This window comes from Pseudophryne corroboree, chromosome 6 (assembly GCF_028390025.1).
Source record: "Pseudophryne corroboree isolate aPseCor3 chromosome 6, aPseCor3.hap2, whole genome shotgun sequence".
Lineage (NCBI taxonomy): Eukaryota > Metazoa > Chordata > Amphibia > Anura > Myobatrachidae > Pseudophryne > Pseudophryne corroboree.
The window spans coordinates 763,918,322-763,934,217 of record NC_086449.1 but is presented as its reverse complement, the minus strand read 5'-3'; the positions used below and the strand labels follow the sequence as shown (position 1 = coordinate 763,934,217).

General features: G+C 48.2%; 1 protein-coding gene across 3 annotated transcripts in view; it reads right to left on the bottom strand.

Moving 5' to 3' along the window:
* Nucleotides 1–15,896, bottom strand: part of ARAP3 (ArfGAP with RhoGAP domain, ankyrin repeat and PH domain 3) — a 289,723-nt gene that overhangs the window by 95,026 nt on the left and 178,801 nt on the right. For all 3 annotated transcript variants that reach the window (XM_063928560.1, XM_063928559.1, XM_063928561.1), the window contains 3 exons: nucleotides 6,825–6,927; nucleotides 6,538–6,736; nucleotides 6,167–6,230 (listed from right to left, as the gene is read on the bottom strand). In XM_063928560.1, coding sequence (XP_063784630.1) covers nucleotides 6,167–6,230; nucleotides 6,538–6,736; nucleotides 6,825–6,927 — 366 coding nt within the window. The remainder of the gene's footprint in view (nucleotides 1–6,166; nucleotides 6,231–6,537; nucleotides 6,737–6,824; nucleotides 6,928–15,896) is intronic.

Here is a 15,896-nt window from a genome sequence, read left to right as displayed (position 1 = left end):
TGACAAGAGGTCACATCTTTGCCCGGTTTGGGGATCGTGACAATACGCGCCTCGAGCATCTCCTCAGGGAGGGTACTTCAAGAGGTAATGTCATTGTAAACTGCCACCAGAGAGGGAGCTAGGAGGTCTTGGAGCGAAACATAAAAGTCATTAATAAAGCCATCGGGGCCCGGCGCCTTACCTCGAGGAAGGGACTTGATCACTTGAAGGGTTTCCGATAAGGACCAAGGGGCATTCAGTAATGCTAATTGATCGTCTGAGATAGTTGGGAGGTTTATATCAGCTTAGAAGGAGTTGATAGAGGAGGGGGTAGGCTGAGGGGTAGAAGGATCAGTCGAGAGGTTATAAAGTTGGGAGTAGAAGTTGGCAAACTGATTCGCTATCTCCCTTGGGTTAGAAATTTTGGTGCCTGTGGGGGATACAATGAGCTTGATTCTATTCCGAGCCTGCTGAGCTCTAAGCTTACGGGCAAGCATTTTCCCCGGCCTGTTCCCTGCTAGATAAAACTTCTGACGCATCCTATTTAGTGAGGCCTGGGTGCACTCCATAAGTATTTTCTGGAGTTGGGACCTAATGTCGGCTAACTGCTTCTGTAGGGTTTTCGTAGGTCTAGATTGATTTTTGTCCTTCAACTTAAGCTCCAAATCGGACTGGCGTTGTTGGATAAGTTTCTTAAGCTGCGCTCCCGCCTGAATCGCTGCCCCCCTGGTAACGGCCTTAAGTGCGCACCAAAAGTTCAGGGTGGACGTGTCCGAGGGGGAATTAAATTCCATATAGGATGAGATACTGTCAACTATGATTTTTTTTGAGACAGGGTTAGACAGCAAGTGAGGAGAGAGTCTCCAAGGGCGGGGGGGGGGGGGGGGGGGGGGGGGGGGGGAGAGTGTTGACTAGCAACATCCCATTTAAGAGTCAGCGGGGCATGGTCTGACCAAGTTATAGGGAGAATGTCCATGGATCTGGCAAACTGGAGGGTCCATTTGTCCGAAAACATAAAATCAATACGGGAGTAAGAGTTGTGGACGGGGGAATAATAAGTGTACTCCCGACCAGTAGGGTTTTGCACTCGCCAAATGTCATAGAGGTCAAATTCAGCTAAGAGGTTACGAAAGGCTAAGGAGGGAGCGTTGGGGGAGGTTGAAGAGGAGGGAGAGGGCCTGGGAGACCTATCCAGTTTAGGGTCAAGGACTAAATTAAAATCCCCCGTGAGAAGAAGGGAGCCCGTATGAATCTTCTGAATAGCTACACATAACTTACGGATAAAAGCAACTTGGTTTGAATTCGGGGCATATGCTGAGACCAGAGTAACCGGCTTATATTTTAAAAGGCCGCTCAATATAAGATACCGGCCATTTTTATCAGCTATCTGAGAGTGCAAAATAAAGGAGATGGAGTCCCTAAACAATATAGCCACACCGTTCCTCTTAAAAGGGCCATTAGCAAAATAACCTAGAGGGAGTCTGCGATCTTTAAAAATAGGAGGTGCTACAGATGAAAAGTGTGTCTCCTGCAGCGTGACAATATCAGCTTTATGCCTAGCAAAATAACCCAAAGCCAGCCTACGCTTATTAGATGAGTTCAGCCCCTTGACATTCATGGATAAGACCTGAACCATCGGAGCAAACTAATACATGTTGTGGGTGGTGAAAGACCTTGACACATACAGAGGTAGATTTGTCTCAAACAGCGAATACCTACATCATAATATAGAAGGTGGGGGGGGAAAGAGGAAGGGTGAAGGGAGGGGAGAGGAAAGAAACAAACCAAAACGACCCAGTACATCGGGTCGGCATAACTACTGCAAGGAAAGCAAACAAATGCAGTAGTATATTACCAGGGGGGAACATGTGGCCTAGCGCCACCACCCATGAAACTGAACAGGAAAAAGAAAAGAAAGCAGGAGCTAATATGCCTACCAACAATACAAATTAGAACAAAAGAAAAAACAGATACATATAATCTAAGATATAAACATGGAGAGATGGGACACCATTAACACAACTGCAAGCAGGGCAACTCACGTGACCCCAACAAGGATAGTGACTGAGTCCCTTCTGTGATAACGGTACAGGATACAGTCCAAAGTGAAAACCAAAGCTGAAGGTGTCAACGTCAGGCGGTGACCCATTCCGATTGAAGGGTAGGCTGTTTCTTGGATCCAGGAGGCAGCGTGATAGAGATATCCCACTCCGCCAGTAGTTTGACTCCAGCCTCCAATGAAGTCACTGTGTAGAACTTATTTTCATACGAGATGACGAGCTTCACCGGAAAACCCCATCTATACGTGATGTCTTGGTCGCGAAGTGCCAAAGTGATAGGAAGGAATGCTCGTCGTTTGGCCAAGGTCAGAGCAGAGAAGTCCGGAAACAGTTGTAATCCGCCAAGCACATCCGATTCGGAGTCGCCCGCTTCCCTGGCCGCTTTCAGGATGCGTTCTTTGGTTGTGAAGAAATGCACTCTCATGAGCGTATCTCTCGGGAGCGAGGGAGCAACTGAGCGTGGTTTAGGCAGTCTATGAATCCTGTCTATAAGCAGGTCTCTGGGGTCGGCTCTAGGCAGAAGTTTCTGGAACAGCACGGTAGCGTAATTCTCCAACTCGGAATTCTGCACGGAGTCTGGGATGCCTCGGATCTTGTTATTATTGCGCCGGGATCTGTCCTCTATATCTGCAATCTTGAGTTTAAACGCCTCAAGGTCACTTTGCTGCTGATCGTGGGCCGCTATGAGGTCATCATGAGACGAGACCAGTTCCTCTACTTTCCTCTCTAAATGGTCCGTACGGTCTCCTATTGCGTGCAGCTCCGTCTTAACCTCCCGAACAGCGGCTGTGAGATCTTGAGTCAACTCAGATTTAAACGCTGAGAGGACCTGATACAGAGTTTTGACCGTGAAAGGTGCATCAGAATCAGGGTCAAACCCCGGCATAGAGGCAGGGCTGCAGGGGTTAGCTTGTGGGGAAGCGGCAACCGGGGGCTTCCGTAGAGAAGAGGCGGCAGGGGGCGCTTTCTGAGATGGAAAAGATACTCTGGGAGGCAGCACCCCTTTGACCTTTTTTGGAGGCATTCCAATGAAATGAGGTTCCGTAGGCGGAATGACGATGATAAAGAAGCTCAGGATCTCGTAGAATATATGACAGAGAGTTAGGTAAGCATAAAGAACACGGGTGGTGGTGGACAAGCGGTCTGAACTACATCAGAAGATCGGTGTCACACAGGGCCAGGCAGAGGGTCATCTCCAGCATGCGGCACCCAGATGGTAGGCTCCAGGAGAGAGGGGTGAGAGGTCAGGCACACAGCTAGAGTCCAGCAGCACTGCACCTTAGATGATAGGAAACAGGACTGGACTGATAGGGCACACTTCCCTCTAGGTACTCCCCTGTAGCAAAATGTAGGGGTCAACAGGTAGGAGAGGAGCAGGTAAATGATAATTGCCACCCAGGAGTGCAGGCAGGCTGAGGGAAGGCCAGCTCCGGGTTTCCATGCTGATATGGCACTTCCGGCGGGGGGAGGCTCAAATCCAGGCCGCGGCTCCCGGTTCTGGTATAGGCCGCGAACGGCCGGAGCTCCGGAGAAGGCAGCAAGCCACTCCACTTCACCATAGGAGGGCGTCTAGATGATCTGGCGTGCGGAGGAGCGCGGCCGGCGCCCGCCGGAGCAGGTCGGGGCAGCCGGAGAGGAGGTCGGGTGGAGGAAGATGGCCGCCGGGAGGAGAAGGGCAGACGCAGACACGCCGCTGCCGCGGCTCAGGAGGGCAGAGAGAGGAGCCCTGGTCTCACCGCCGGTCCCGGAGCCCCAGAGCAGGCGGGAGGCAGCGGGAGAACTTCGTCCGGGGCGGGAGGGAGCCACCACCGATCCCGGTCCGGCTCCAGCACGCTCCCGGAGCTCACGGCCGGGGAGGCGCCAAACTCAAGGCCCCGGTCTTAACAGGGGTGGTAGGCCTCAGTCGTCTATCGTCACGGGGGACCACTTTAAAGTCTCCCTGAGACCCACGCGCCAAGCAGGGCTACAGGTGGAGCAGTTCAGGATGATACAAGCCGTAGGGAACAATTATTAAGCAGAAATCTGGCCTCAGGCAACAGGAGCTCTGAAACTGCACGTCTGCACAGAGCCAGGTCCAGGCCACGCCCCCCCCTGCTAGCGCTTTTTTAGTATATAGATAATAGCACCAAATCTACTGTGCCCCCCTCCCCCCCCCCCCCCCCCCCGTTTTGCACCCTGTTACTTGTACAGCAGTGTGGAGGTCAGGGCCAGTATCTCTGCAGCTTCTGTGAAGAGAAAATGGCGCTTGGTCAGAGCTGTGGGGACTAAGCCACGCCCCCTCACCGGCGCGCTTCGATCCCGCTCAATTTAACATTTTTATACTGGCGGTGGTCTATATTGAGTGCCTAGGCACTTTACATATACTTTTGCCAGTCCTTTCAGGTCCCCATGCTGCCCAGGGCGCCCCCCTGCGCCCTGCACCCTGTCAGTGCCGCTGTGTGATCGGGAGCATGGCGCGCAGCGCGACCGCTGCGCGGTACCTCAGGACCTGAAGTCTTCTGCCGTCACTGAAGTCTTCTTTTCTTCTTTTACTCACCCGGCTTCTTTCTTCTGGCTCTGCAAGGGGGGTGACGGCGCGGCTCCGGGAACGAGCAGCTAGGCGCACCAAGTGATCGAACCCTCTGGAGCTAATGGTGTCCAGTAGCCTAAGAAGCAGAGCCTTTGAACTCACAGAAGTAGGTCTGCTTCTCTCCCCGCAGTCCCTCGAAGCAGGGAGTCTGTTGCCAGCAGTGCTCCCTGAACATAAAAAACCTAACATAAAGTCTTTTTCAGAGAAACTCTGTAGAGCTCCCCTGTTTGTGACCAGTCTCCCTGGGCACAGAATCCAACTGGGGTTTGGAGGAGGGTCATAGAGGGAGGAGCCAGTTCACACCCAATCAAAGTCTTATGGTGTGCCCATGTCTCCTGCGGATCCCGTCTATACCCCATGGTTCTTGAAGCATCCCCAGCATCCTCTAGGACGTATGAGCAGCATAAGCTCCAGTGGGTGATACAGATGGAGCCTTGCTCATCTAGCCTTCTCTGGTGCGCCATGGTGCACCAAGGCTTATTAGCATAAGCCTTTCATCTATTGTTCTCATCTGCAATACAATACAGAGAGAACAATACAGCAGGGGATTAAGTCCGAGAGCACTGGCTCAGTTAATCCTATTAAAGGGATAGATGAGCAGGGCTCCATCTGTAGGAGGATGTTCTATAGGTGATGGTCGAACAGGATGCGGTCAATTTACCTACAATCAAAATCCCGATGGTCAAAATCCCAACAGCAACTGACGACGGTCAACATCCTAATAAGGTCAAAATCCCGACATGGTCAAAATACCGATAATTAAAATACCGACAAGGTCAAAATACTGACATTTACAATGCTGACAGGCCTAAAAGTCGACATGAGTTTTTCATGATTTTTTCATTGAAACCGACTTGTTCATACTTTACCATCCCAGTGGACCTGGAGAGGGAATATAATAGTGTGCCAAGCGCAGCGAGGCACCGCGCCCGAAGCATGGCGAGTGCAAGCGGTATACTTATATGGTGTCCATGTCGACTTATGTCGACATACACACCAAAAAAACAATGAAAAACTCTTGTCGGATTTTTGACCTTGTCAGTATTTTAAATGTCGGTATTTTGACCATGTCGGGATTTTGCCCTCGTCGGGATTTTGACCGTCGGTCAATTGCTGTCGGGGTTTTGATTGTAGGTATTTCATACCGATCACGGTCAAACCAAGGGAAATAGCACCTCCATGAGGCCAGCATGGGAAATTACCATAAATAAGGCAAAGTTCAAAGCCAACAGAAACCAGAACAGGTTGACTGTATGAATTTTAACAAATATAGTTTTATTATTTTCTGGGAAACAATAGGTAGTTGGTACAAAACAAGCAGCAAAACAATAGAAGGAATAAACATGGCATAAGAAACATAAACCCTTTACAAGGCTGAACCTGAACAGTGCCCAGTTTAACTATAAGGTAAATAGAGCCCTGGATTAGATATGTAATTTTTGTGTGTGATGTGTAACATGCTGCAAATTAAAATGTGATCTGCCTTCTGTGCAGTGACCACTAGGTGGCACATGTGACTTTTTAAATAACATGATATACTGTTAGCAAAATAACTCACCGTCCTTTCTCAACGAGTATTAATATATCTTTTTTTTCTGAATTTTCTGTACTTGGCGATACAGCTAGTGAAAGAGAAACCAAAAAGAAAAGCAAGAATCAATATGGACAGAAGATATATTTCAGTATAGTTTCCATTATATTAAAAATTGTATAGGATTCAATAATCTATATGACAGGCACCACCACGTAAACCTGGGAACATGTACTGGGGACCTATGTAAGAGAGGATGAGGAGGTTACAGACGTGTGCTGGTTGGAAGTCAGGTACAGTACACCCATAGAGAAGCATATGCAAGGTGACCGCTGGACCTAGGCTATCATTGGTGAACACAACAGTGGAAATCTGCCTTTATAAGTAATAGAACTCACTGAGCTCTTGGAGACTACGTAGATTGACTGTGTCCTCTGCTGCGCCTGGCTCCTCGGGGCAGATGAAGAGGTGACATTTCTGTAGCAGGAAGAAGCCTTCCATCCACTGATCCGGATTCAGCATGGCTTTGTAGCGCAGCCTCCCCACGCGCTGGAATTCGTACCCCAAGAGGCAGTGACAACTGATCGGGGTGAACCACTGCAAGGGGGTGAGCAATTTATGTCAGGGGCCCAGCACAGAATTCCCAGACATAGCTCTAAATGATTGCTAACATAAACCCCCTTACCTTCCCTATCGCGCTGGTCCAGGTCTGGAGCGTTTCAGGAGCATCGGTTCCAAACTGGTGCACTTTGTCCGAAGCTAGGAAAATCTCAAAAGTGAAGCGAAACCTAAAACATAGACACATTTTTCATGGTCAGGTTCCAGTCACCTTACTTAGATAAATGATATGTTGGCTGTAATGAAAATAGATTTTTGTGTTTAGCGGCACACTATGTAGGTTCCAAGGGGGAGTGTAATGCAGCAGGCCAATAAAAAGCCGGCAATTGGCCCGCATCGGTCACACCCCACTGTGGCAGACAGATTCAACGTTTAATAATATTAGTAAACCAAATACACTGGGTGCTATAGCCCAGTTATGCTGCAAACCTGGGTAATATATGAAGATCCCGGGGTGCACTGGCTCACCTGAACATGCCCTATTCCCTGATAGGGCAATCTGCCACTGGATCTGTATTACGGATTAATAGGAGTCAGGCAGCCATGTTGCAGAAAGCTGACTACTGGCATCTGTCTACTGGAGTCAATGTATACGCTGCTTCCTTAATAGGTCAACCTGGTACTTAGGTGTGACTTACTGGCTCGTGACTTTTCATTATATGCTTTATTAAGTATTTGCAAGTGCTGACTATTTGACTCTGTGTCCAGGCTGAGCACACACAAGGGGAGCCATATTGTACAGATCCAGCCATTCGGCAGTTAGGTTGCATTCCATTGAGTCCCATTAGCACAGTTGGCAGATGGCCTCTCAAACACTACAATAGTGGTCACTGGTTGGCTGAAACAACTGAAATGAGGATGAATTTCATTTATTCTCTGCTAACTGTCCTTGTTGGTCATGTCCGCAACATATACCTGGAGCTAGCAATTTCTGGCCTTCTCGCTCTAAACTGGCTACATAAATAGCTTCTGGCCAGACACACTGTGATTTTGGTTGGTCAGTTTGGCTAAATCGATTACAAAATGCATTTCAAATTACTGGATTTTTTTGGGGTTTCCTTCATTCTTACTCTAAAGCCCTCTCTGAAAAAAACATATTATGACAGCAAAGATGGAGACTGCGGAACTGAGAATTCATGCAAGTTCCAACTTTCAAAAACATAGATGGATTCTATCATACTCCATGGGGTAATTTAACTAAGGTGGGATTTTTTTATTCTTTATTTGAGTACTTTTTTTTTATAGGTTTATTTTTTTTCAACATTGATACATACATATATATATAACAGTACATATAACAATCAATGAAAAACACTTTGTCTAATCGAGCTGATTACATAGTTCGTACCAGGATTGATCTCACTCAGTATATAAGCAGGAAAAGCAGTTTTAAATATGCCTGTACATACACTGAGTACTACTGTATTTTAGATTTGCATTGGATGTATAAGTTCCTACATAATTTTCTTAACAACTTTTTCATAGAACTATTTATTCCAATCATTTCCCTATTAATTAATTTTTAGTGACCGTATTACAGTGCCCACTAATACATAGTGTCAATCAGCACATACACTCAACAATTTGTTCCCTTCAACTAACATATCTTGCTTTAAACCACATTATTAAACATAATTAACTAATTTGTGATTTTTCTTAATTGTTACATGCAGTTTAGTAAGGTGGGAGTGTTTTAGAACTGATGATGTTGCTCATAGCAACCAGATTCTACTTAACATTTATCTAGCTGCTTCTAGAAGATAATAGATAGAATCTGATTGGTTGCTATTGGCAACATCACCAGTTCTAAAAAAAAACTCCCACCTCAGTAAATTTACCCCCATGTGGTTTAATTATTTCTGAAATTTGTACGACGAGATACAATAAATTGCTGTTGACGCTTAAACTGGAAATGGTAAACAGTCCCCAGTCATAACAATGAGTTTACCACTGCTGTAAGGTAAACAAATGAATCCTTAATGAGCAAAGTAAATGTGAAAAAATCCTCAAGGCCCCCTAATGCCGGGTACATACTAGAGCATTCTCAGCCTGATATATAGTTTCCGGCCAAATCAGAACGACATATTGGCCGTATCGTTTAGTGCAGGCCTGGCCAGCCGGTGGCTCTCCAGCTGTTGTGAAACTACACATCCCAGCATGCTCTACCACAGCTATAGTATTTCCTGATAGCAAAAGTGTAGAAGGGCATGCTGGGATTTGTATTTTCATAACAGCTGGAGAGCCACAGGTTGTCAAGGCCTGGTTTAGTGTATACACCCAATCTTAAGGGCCCCATACACTAGAACGATATGTCTAGAGCAGAGGTTCCCAAACTGTGTGCCGTGGCTCCCATTTGGTGCCTCGGGACACTTACAGGGGTGCCCTGGGTTGGTGGTCCAGGACCAATTCGAATGATTCATGGTCAATATAATAGGCAAAACCAGTGCTGGTGGCTGCCAGTCATAAAATATGTGGCAAAACAGAAGCAAATCTTGTCCCTCATCACACAACTGACCCTAAGGATGACATATAAACGCGATCTACTTAATGCAATAAGAATTTTTGGCTTAGGGGTGCAGTGAAAATTATTATTTTTTTAAACCTACCGGTAAATATTTTTCTCCTACTCCGTAGAGGATGCTGGGGACTCCGTAAGGACCATGGGGTATAGACGGGCTCCGCAGGAGACATGGGCATTCTAAAGACTTTAGAAGGGTGTGCACTGGCTCCTCCCTCTATGCCCCTCCTCCAGACCTCAGTTAGAGAACTGTGCCCAGAGGAGCCGGACAGTACGAGGAAAGGATTTTTGTTAATCTAAGGGCAAGATACATACCAGCCCACACCATCCACACCGTACAACATGGAATATACGAACCAGTTAACAGTATGAACAAAACAGCATCAGCCAAAGACTAATCTAAGCTGTAACATAACCCTTATGTAAGCAACAACTATATACAAGCCTTGCAGAAAATTAGTCCGCACTGGGACGGGCGCCCAGCATCCTCTACGGACTAGGAGAAAAAGATTTACCGGTAGGTTTAAAATCTTATTTTCTCTTACGTCCTAGAGGATGCTGGGGACTCCGTAAGGACCATGGGGATTATACCAAAGCTCCAGACCGGGCGGAAGAGTGCGGATGACTCTGCAGCACTGATTGAGCAAACATGAGGTCCTCATCAGCCAGGGTATCAAACTTGTAGAATTTTACAAAAGTGTTTGAACCCGACCAAATAGCTGCTCGGCAAAGCTGTAAAGCCGAGACGCCTCGGGCGACCGCCCAAGAAGAGCCCACCTTCCTAGTGGAATGGGCCTTTACCGAATTAGGTACCGGCAATCCAGCCGTAGAATGAGCCTGCTGAATTGTGTTACAGATCCAGCGAGCAATAGTCTGCTTAGAAGCAGGAGCGCCAACTTTGTTGGCCGCATACAGGACAAACAGTGCCTCTGTTTTTCGTACTCGAGCCGTCCTGGCTACATAAATTTTTAAGGCCCTGACTACATCAAGAGACTTGGAATCCTCCAAGTCCCCCGTAGCCACCGGTACCACAATAGGTTGGTTCATATGAAACGACGAAACCATCTTAGGCAGAAATTGTGGACGAGTTCTCAATTCTGCTCGATTCACATGGAAAATCAGGTAGGGGCTCTTGGGAGACAAAGCCGCCAATTCGGACACCCGCCTTGCAGATGCCAAGGCCAGCAACATGACCACCTTCCAAGTGAGAAACTTTAATTAAAAAGTTTGAAAAGGTTCAAACCAGTGTGATTTAAGGAACTGTAACACCACATTAAGGTCCCATGGTGCCACTGGGGGCACAAAAGGAGGCTGGATGTGCAGCACTCCCTTTACAAAAATCTGGACTGCTGGGAGAGAAGCCAATTCCTTCTAAAAGAATATTGATAGGGCCGAAATCTGCACCTTAATGGAGCCTAACTCCAGACCCATATCCACTCCTGTCTGTAGAAAGTGGAGAAAACGGCCGTAGTGGAAATCTTCCGTAGGAGCATCCTTGGCATCACACCAAGATACATATTTCCTCCAGATACGGTGGTAATGTTTCGCCATTACCTCCTTCCTAGCTTTGATTAGAGTAGGGATGACTTCCCCCGGAATACCTTTCCTAGCTAGGATTTGGTGTTCAACCGCTGTGCCGTCAAACGTAACCGCGGTAAGTCCTGGAACACGCAGGGCCCCTGCTGCAACAGGTCCTCCCTGGGAGGAAGAGGCCACGGATCTTCTGTGAGCATTTCCTGAAGATCTGAATACCAGGCCCTTCGGGGCCAATCAGGAACAATGAGTATTGTCTGCACTCTTTTTCGTCTTATGATTCTCAATATTTTTGAGATGAGCGGAAGAGGAGGGAACACATATCCCGACTGAAACACCCATGGTGTCACCAGGGCGTCCACCGCCACTGCCTGAGGGTCCCTTGACCTGGAACAATACCTCTGAAGCTTCTTGTTGAGGCGTGACGCCATCATGTCTATCTGAGGAAGTCCCCAACGAATTGTTATCCCTGCAAAAACTTCTTGATGAAGACCCCACTCTCCTGGATGGAGATTGTGTCTGCTGAGGAAGTCTGCTTCCCAGTTGTCCACTCCCGGAATGAAAACTGCTGACAGAGCACTTACATGATTTTCCGCCCAGCGAAGAATCCTGGTGGCTTCCGCCATTGCCACTCTGCTCCTTGTTTACATGAGCCACGGCTGTGACGTTGTCTGATTGAATCAGAACGGGTAGGTCGCAAAGAAGATTCTCCGCTTGCCATAGGCCGTTGTATATGGCCCTTAATTCCAGCATGTTGATGTGTAGACAAGCCTCCTGGCTTGACCATAGTCCCTGAAAATTTCTTCCTAGTGTGACTGCTCCCCATCCTCGGAGGCTCGCGTCCATTGTCACCAGAACCCAGTCTTGAATGCCGAACCTGCGACCCTCTAGAAGGTGAGCACTCTGCAGTCACCACAGGAGAGACACCCTGGCCCTGGGGGACAGGCTTACTTTCTGATGCATTTGTAGATGGGACCCCGACCACTTGTCCAGAAGGTCCCACTGAAACGTCCTCGCATGGAAACTGCCGAAGGGGATAGCCTCGTAGGCCGCCACCATTTTTCCCAGTACACGAGTGCATTGATGAACTGACACTCTTTTTGGTTTTAGCAGGTCTCTGACCATGTTTTGGAGTTCCTGGGCTTTTTCCGTTGGGAGAAAAACCCTCTGTCTTCCGTGTCCAGAATCATGCTCAAAAATGATAGCCGAGAATCCAGCCGTGTTGCTGCAGCACTCTCAGGGAGAGCTACACGCTTTTCAGCAATTGATCTCTCGATCTCGCTTTTATCAGGAGATCGTCCAAGTATGGGATAATTGTGACTCCTTGTCTGCGCAGGAGCACCATCATTTCCGCCATTACCTTGGTGAAAATCCTCGGGGCCGTAGAAAGCCCAAACGGCAACGTCTGAAACTGGTAATGACAGTCCTGTACAGCGAATCTCAGGTACGCTTGATGAGGGGGATAAATGGGAACAGGAAGGTATGCATCCTTTATGTCTAGTGATACCATAACATCCCCCCCTTCCAGGCTGGAGATCACTGCCCGGAGAGATTCCATCTTGAATTTGAACTTTTTCAAATACCGGTTCAGGGATTTTAGATTCAGAATGGGTCTGACCGAGCCATCCGGCTTCGGGACCACAAATAGGGTTGAATAGTACCCTTTTCCCTGTTGCATCAGGGGAACCTTGATAATCACTTGTTGTTGACACAGCTTTTGTATGGCAGCTGAAACTATTTCCCTCTCTGGGGGAGAAGCTGGCAAAGCCGATTTGAAAAATCGGCGAGGAGGCACTTCTCCGAATTCCAGTTTGTAGCCTTGGGATACAATTTCGATCGCCCAAGGATCCACATCCGACTGAACCCAGACCTGGCTGAAGAGCCGAAGACGTGCCCCCACCGGCGCGGACTCCCTCAGTGGAGCCCCAGCATCATGCAGTGGATTTTGTAGAAGCCGGGGAGGACTTTTGTTCCTGGGAACTAGCCGGAGCAGGCGTTCTTTTCACTCTGCCTTTACCTCTGGCGATGAAGGAAGAGCCCCGACCCTTTCTGAACGTATGCGACCGAAAGGACTGCATCTGATATTGAGGTGTTTTCTTTTGCTGTGGGGGAACATAAGGCAAAAAAGAAGACTTACCCGCGGTAGCTGTGGAAACCAGGTCCGCGAGGCCCTTGCCAAATAAAACCTCACCCTTGTAAGGTAAAGTTTCCATATGTCTCTTTGAATCGGCATCACCCGTCCATTGGCGGGTCCACAGGGACCGCCTAGCAGAAATTGCCATGGCATTAGCTCTTGAACCCAACAGCCCAATGTCTCTCGCAGCCTCTCTCATATATAACGCTGCGTCTTTAATGTGACCTAAGGTCAATAAAATGCTATCCTTATCTAAGGTGTCAATGTCAGATGACAAGTTATCTGCCCATGCTGCAATTGCGCTACCCACCCATGCCGACGCTACTGCCGGTCTGAGCAAGGCACCCGTATGTGTATAAATCGATTTCAAGGTAGTTTCCTGTCTGCAATCAGCAGGATCCTTGAGGGCTGCCGTGTCTGGAGACGGTAGCGCCACCTTTTTGGACAAGCGCGTCAAAGCCTTGTCCACCGTGGGCAAGGATTCCCACCGTAAAATGTCCTGTGAGGGGAAAGGATACGCCATAATAATTCTCTTGGGAATCTGCAGTTTCTTGTCTGGAGTTTCCCAAGCTTTTCAAATAAGGCGTTCAGCTCATGAGATGGGGGAAACGTTACCTCAGGTTTCTTTTCCTTAAACATGCATACCCTCGTGTCAGGCATAGAGGAGTCCTCTGTGATATGCAAAACATCTTTTATAGTCATAATCATATAATGAATACTCTTGGCCACCCGTGGGTGTAACCGTGCATCATCATAGTCAACACTGGAGTCAGAATCCGTGTCGGTATCAGTGTCTGCTACCTGAGACCCCGAAGGGCCCTGTGACACAGTCAAAGCCATGGATTGACTCCCTGCTTTTTCCCTGACTCTGCTTTGTCCAATCTTTTATGTAATAACATCACATTTGCATTTAAAACATTCCACATATCCAACCAATCAGGTGTCGGCGCCGCCGACGGAGACACCACAATCATCTGCTCCACCTCCTCCCTAGACGAGCCTACCGCTTCAGACATGCCGACACACACGTACCGACACACACTGGGATAAATAAATATGGGGACAGTCCCCCAATAAGGCCCTTTGGAGAGACAGAGAGAGAGTATGCCAGCACACACCCAGCGCCACTGGACACTGGAACAAAATCCCAGTCTGTACAGCGCTTTTATAGATCAATAATACACTCACTGCGCCAATTAAATGTGCCCCCCCATCCTCGTTTTTGCCCTCTGTACTTGCTCAGCAGGGGAGAGTCCGGGGAGCAGCTTCTCTGCAGCGTGCTGTGGAGAAAATGGCGCTGGTTAGTGCTGGAGGATCAAGCTCCGCCCCCTCAACGGCGGGCTTCGGTCCCGCTCAAATTCTTTATACTGGCGGAGTTTTTTTAATATACAGCCTCCGCAGTATATACTATGTCAGCCAGTGTCCCTTGAGGTAATTCTTGCTGCCCAGGGCGCCCCCCCTGCGCCCTGCACCCTTACAGTGCCGTCAGTGTGTGTGAATGTGGGAGCAATGGCGCACAGCGTTACCGCTGCATGGTACCTCAGTGAAGATCTGAAGTCTTCTGCCGCCTGTGATGTCTTCTTTCTTCTTATACTCACCCGGCTTCTATCTTCCGGCTCTGTGAGGAGGACGGCGGCGCGGCTCCGGGACGAACAGCGAGGATGAGACCTGTGCTCCGACCCTCTGGAGCTAATGGTGTCCAGTAGCCTAAGAAGCAGAGCCTATCAGTTAAGTAGGTCTGCTTCTCTCCCCTCAGTCCCACGATGCAGGGAGCCTGTTGCCAGCATTGCTCCCTGAAAATAAAAAACCTAACAAAAGTCTTTTCAGAGCTCCTCTGCAGTGCATCCAGTCTCCTCTGGGCACAGGATCTAACTGAGGTCTGGAGGAGGGGCATAGAGGGAGGAGCCAGTGCACACCCTTCTAAAGTCTTTAGAGTGCCCATGTCTCCTGCGGAGCCCGTCTATACCCCATGGTCCTTACGGAGTCCCCAGCATCCTCTAGGACGTAAGAGAAATTCTGATATTCTAGGGTGCCGGGATTCAAAAAACGTTGGAAACCACTGGTCTAGAGGCTGAAGTCGGGGTGATTTCTCTTGAACTCTCCCAGGAGCTTCCCGGGAGTGGTTCCATACGATTGCGGGAACCAACATATCACGAGTGCAGCACTAGTGATCTGGAGGATCCGATACGACGCTCATAGGGCCGCGCATCGGATTGGATACACAGCCAAAATGCCCGATGTCACCCAATATATCGGCCCGAATTGGGCTGAAATCGGGCATAATCGCTCTAGTGTATGGGGCTCTTAAGTGCTTCCACATGTGATATCTTCAGTCTGCCATGCTGCACAGCCAACCGGATGATATCGCATGCAGCGCCATGCAATGTAATTCATTACATCGTTCTAGTGCTAGTGCATACCGCAAATACAATATGTTGTCCAGCATACTGTCTGGGTATACATCGTTCTAGTGCATACCGCAAATACAATATGTTGTCCAGCATACTGTCTGGGTATACATCGTTCTAGTGCATACCGCAAATACAATATGTTGTCCAGCATACTATCTGGGTATACATCGTTCTAGTGTGTACCCGGCATAACAGCAGTGGCTGTGCCTAGGGGCAGCACTTTTTTGGCGGCGGCACTTGAATGCTTGTATTGGTACTGTCAGCCCAAAAAGTTCCAATAACTGCAAAATATTTTCATTGTACTGTACCATATGCCATCTTGTAAATGGGTAGGACATACACATACTGCCCATGTAAGCTGTCCTACTTACTAAATATGTATAATAATTTTTTTTTATTATTCTATTAAATTGACTATCATCAAATGAGGGCCTATACCCACTTAATAAAATTAGGCAGGTGGGGTGCGGCCGTTACTCTTGTGTCTAAGGACGCCCTCACTCCTAAATCCGCCCATGCATAACAGTTAAGGATTTAAGGATG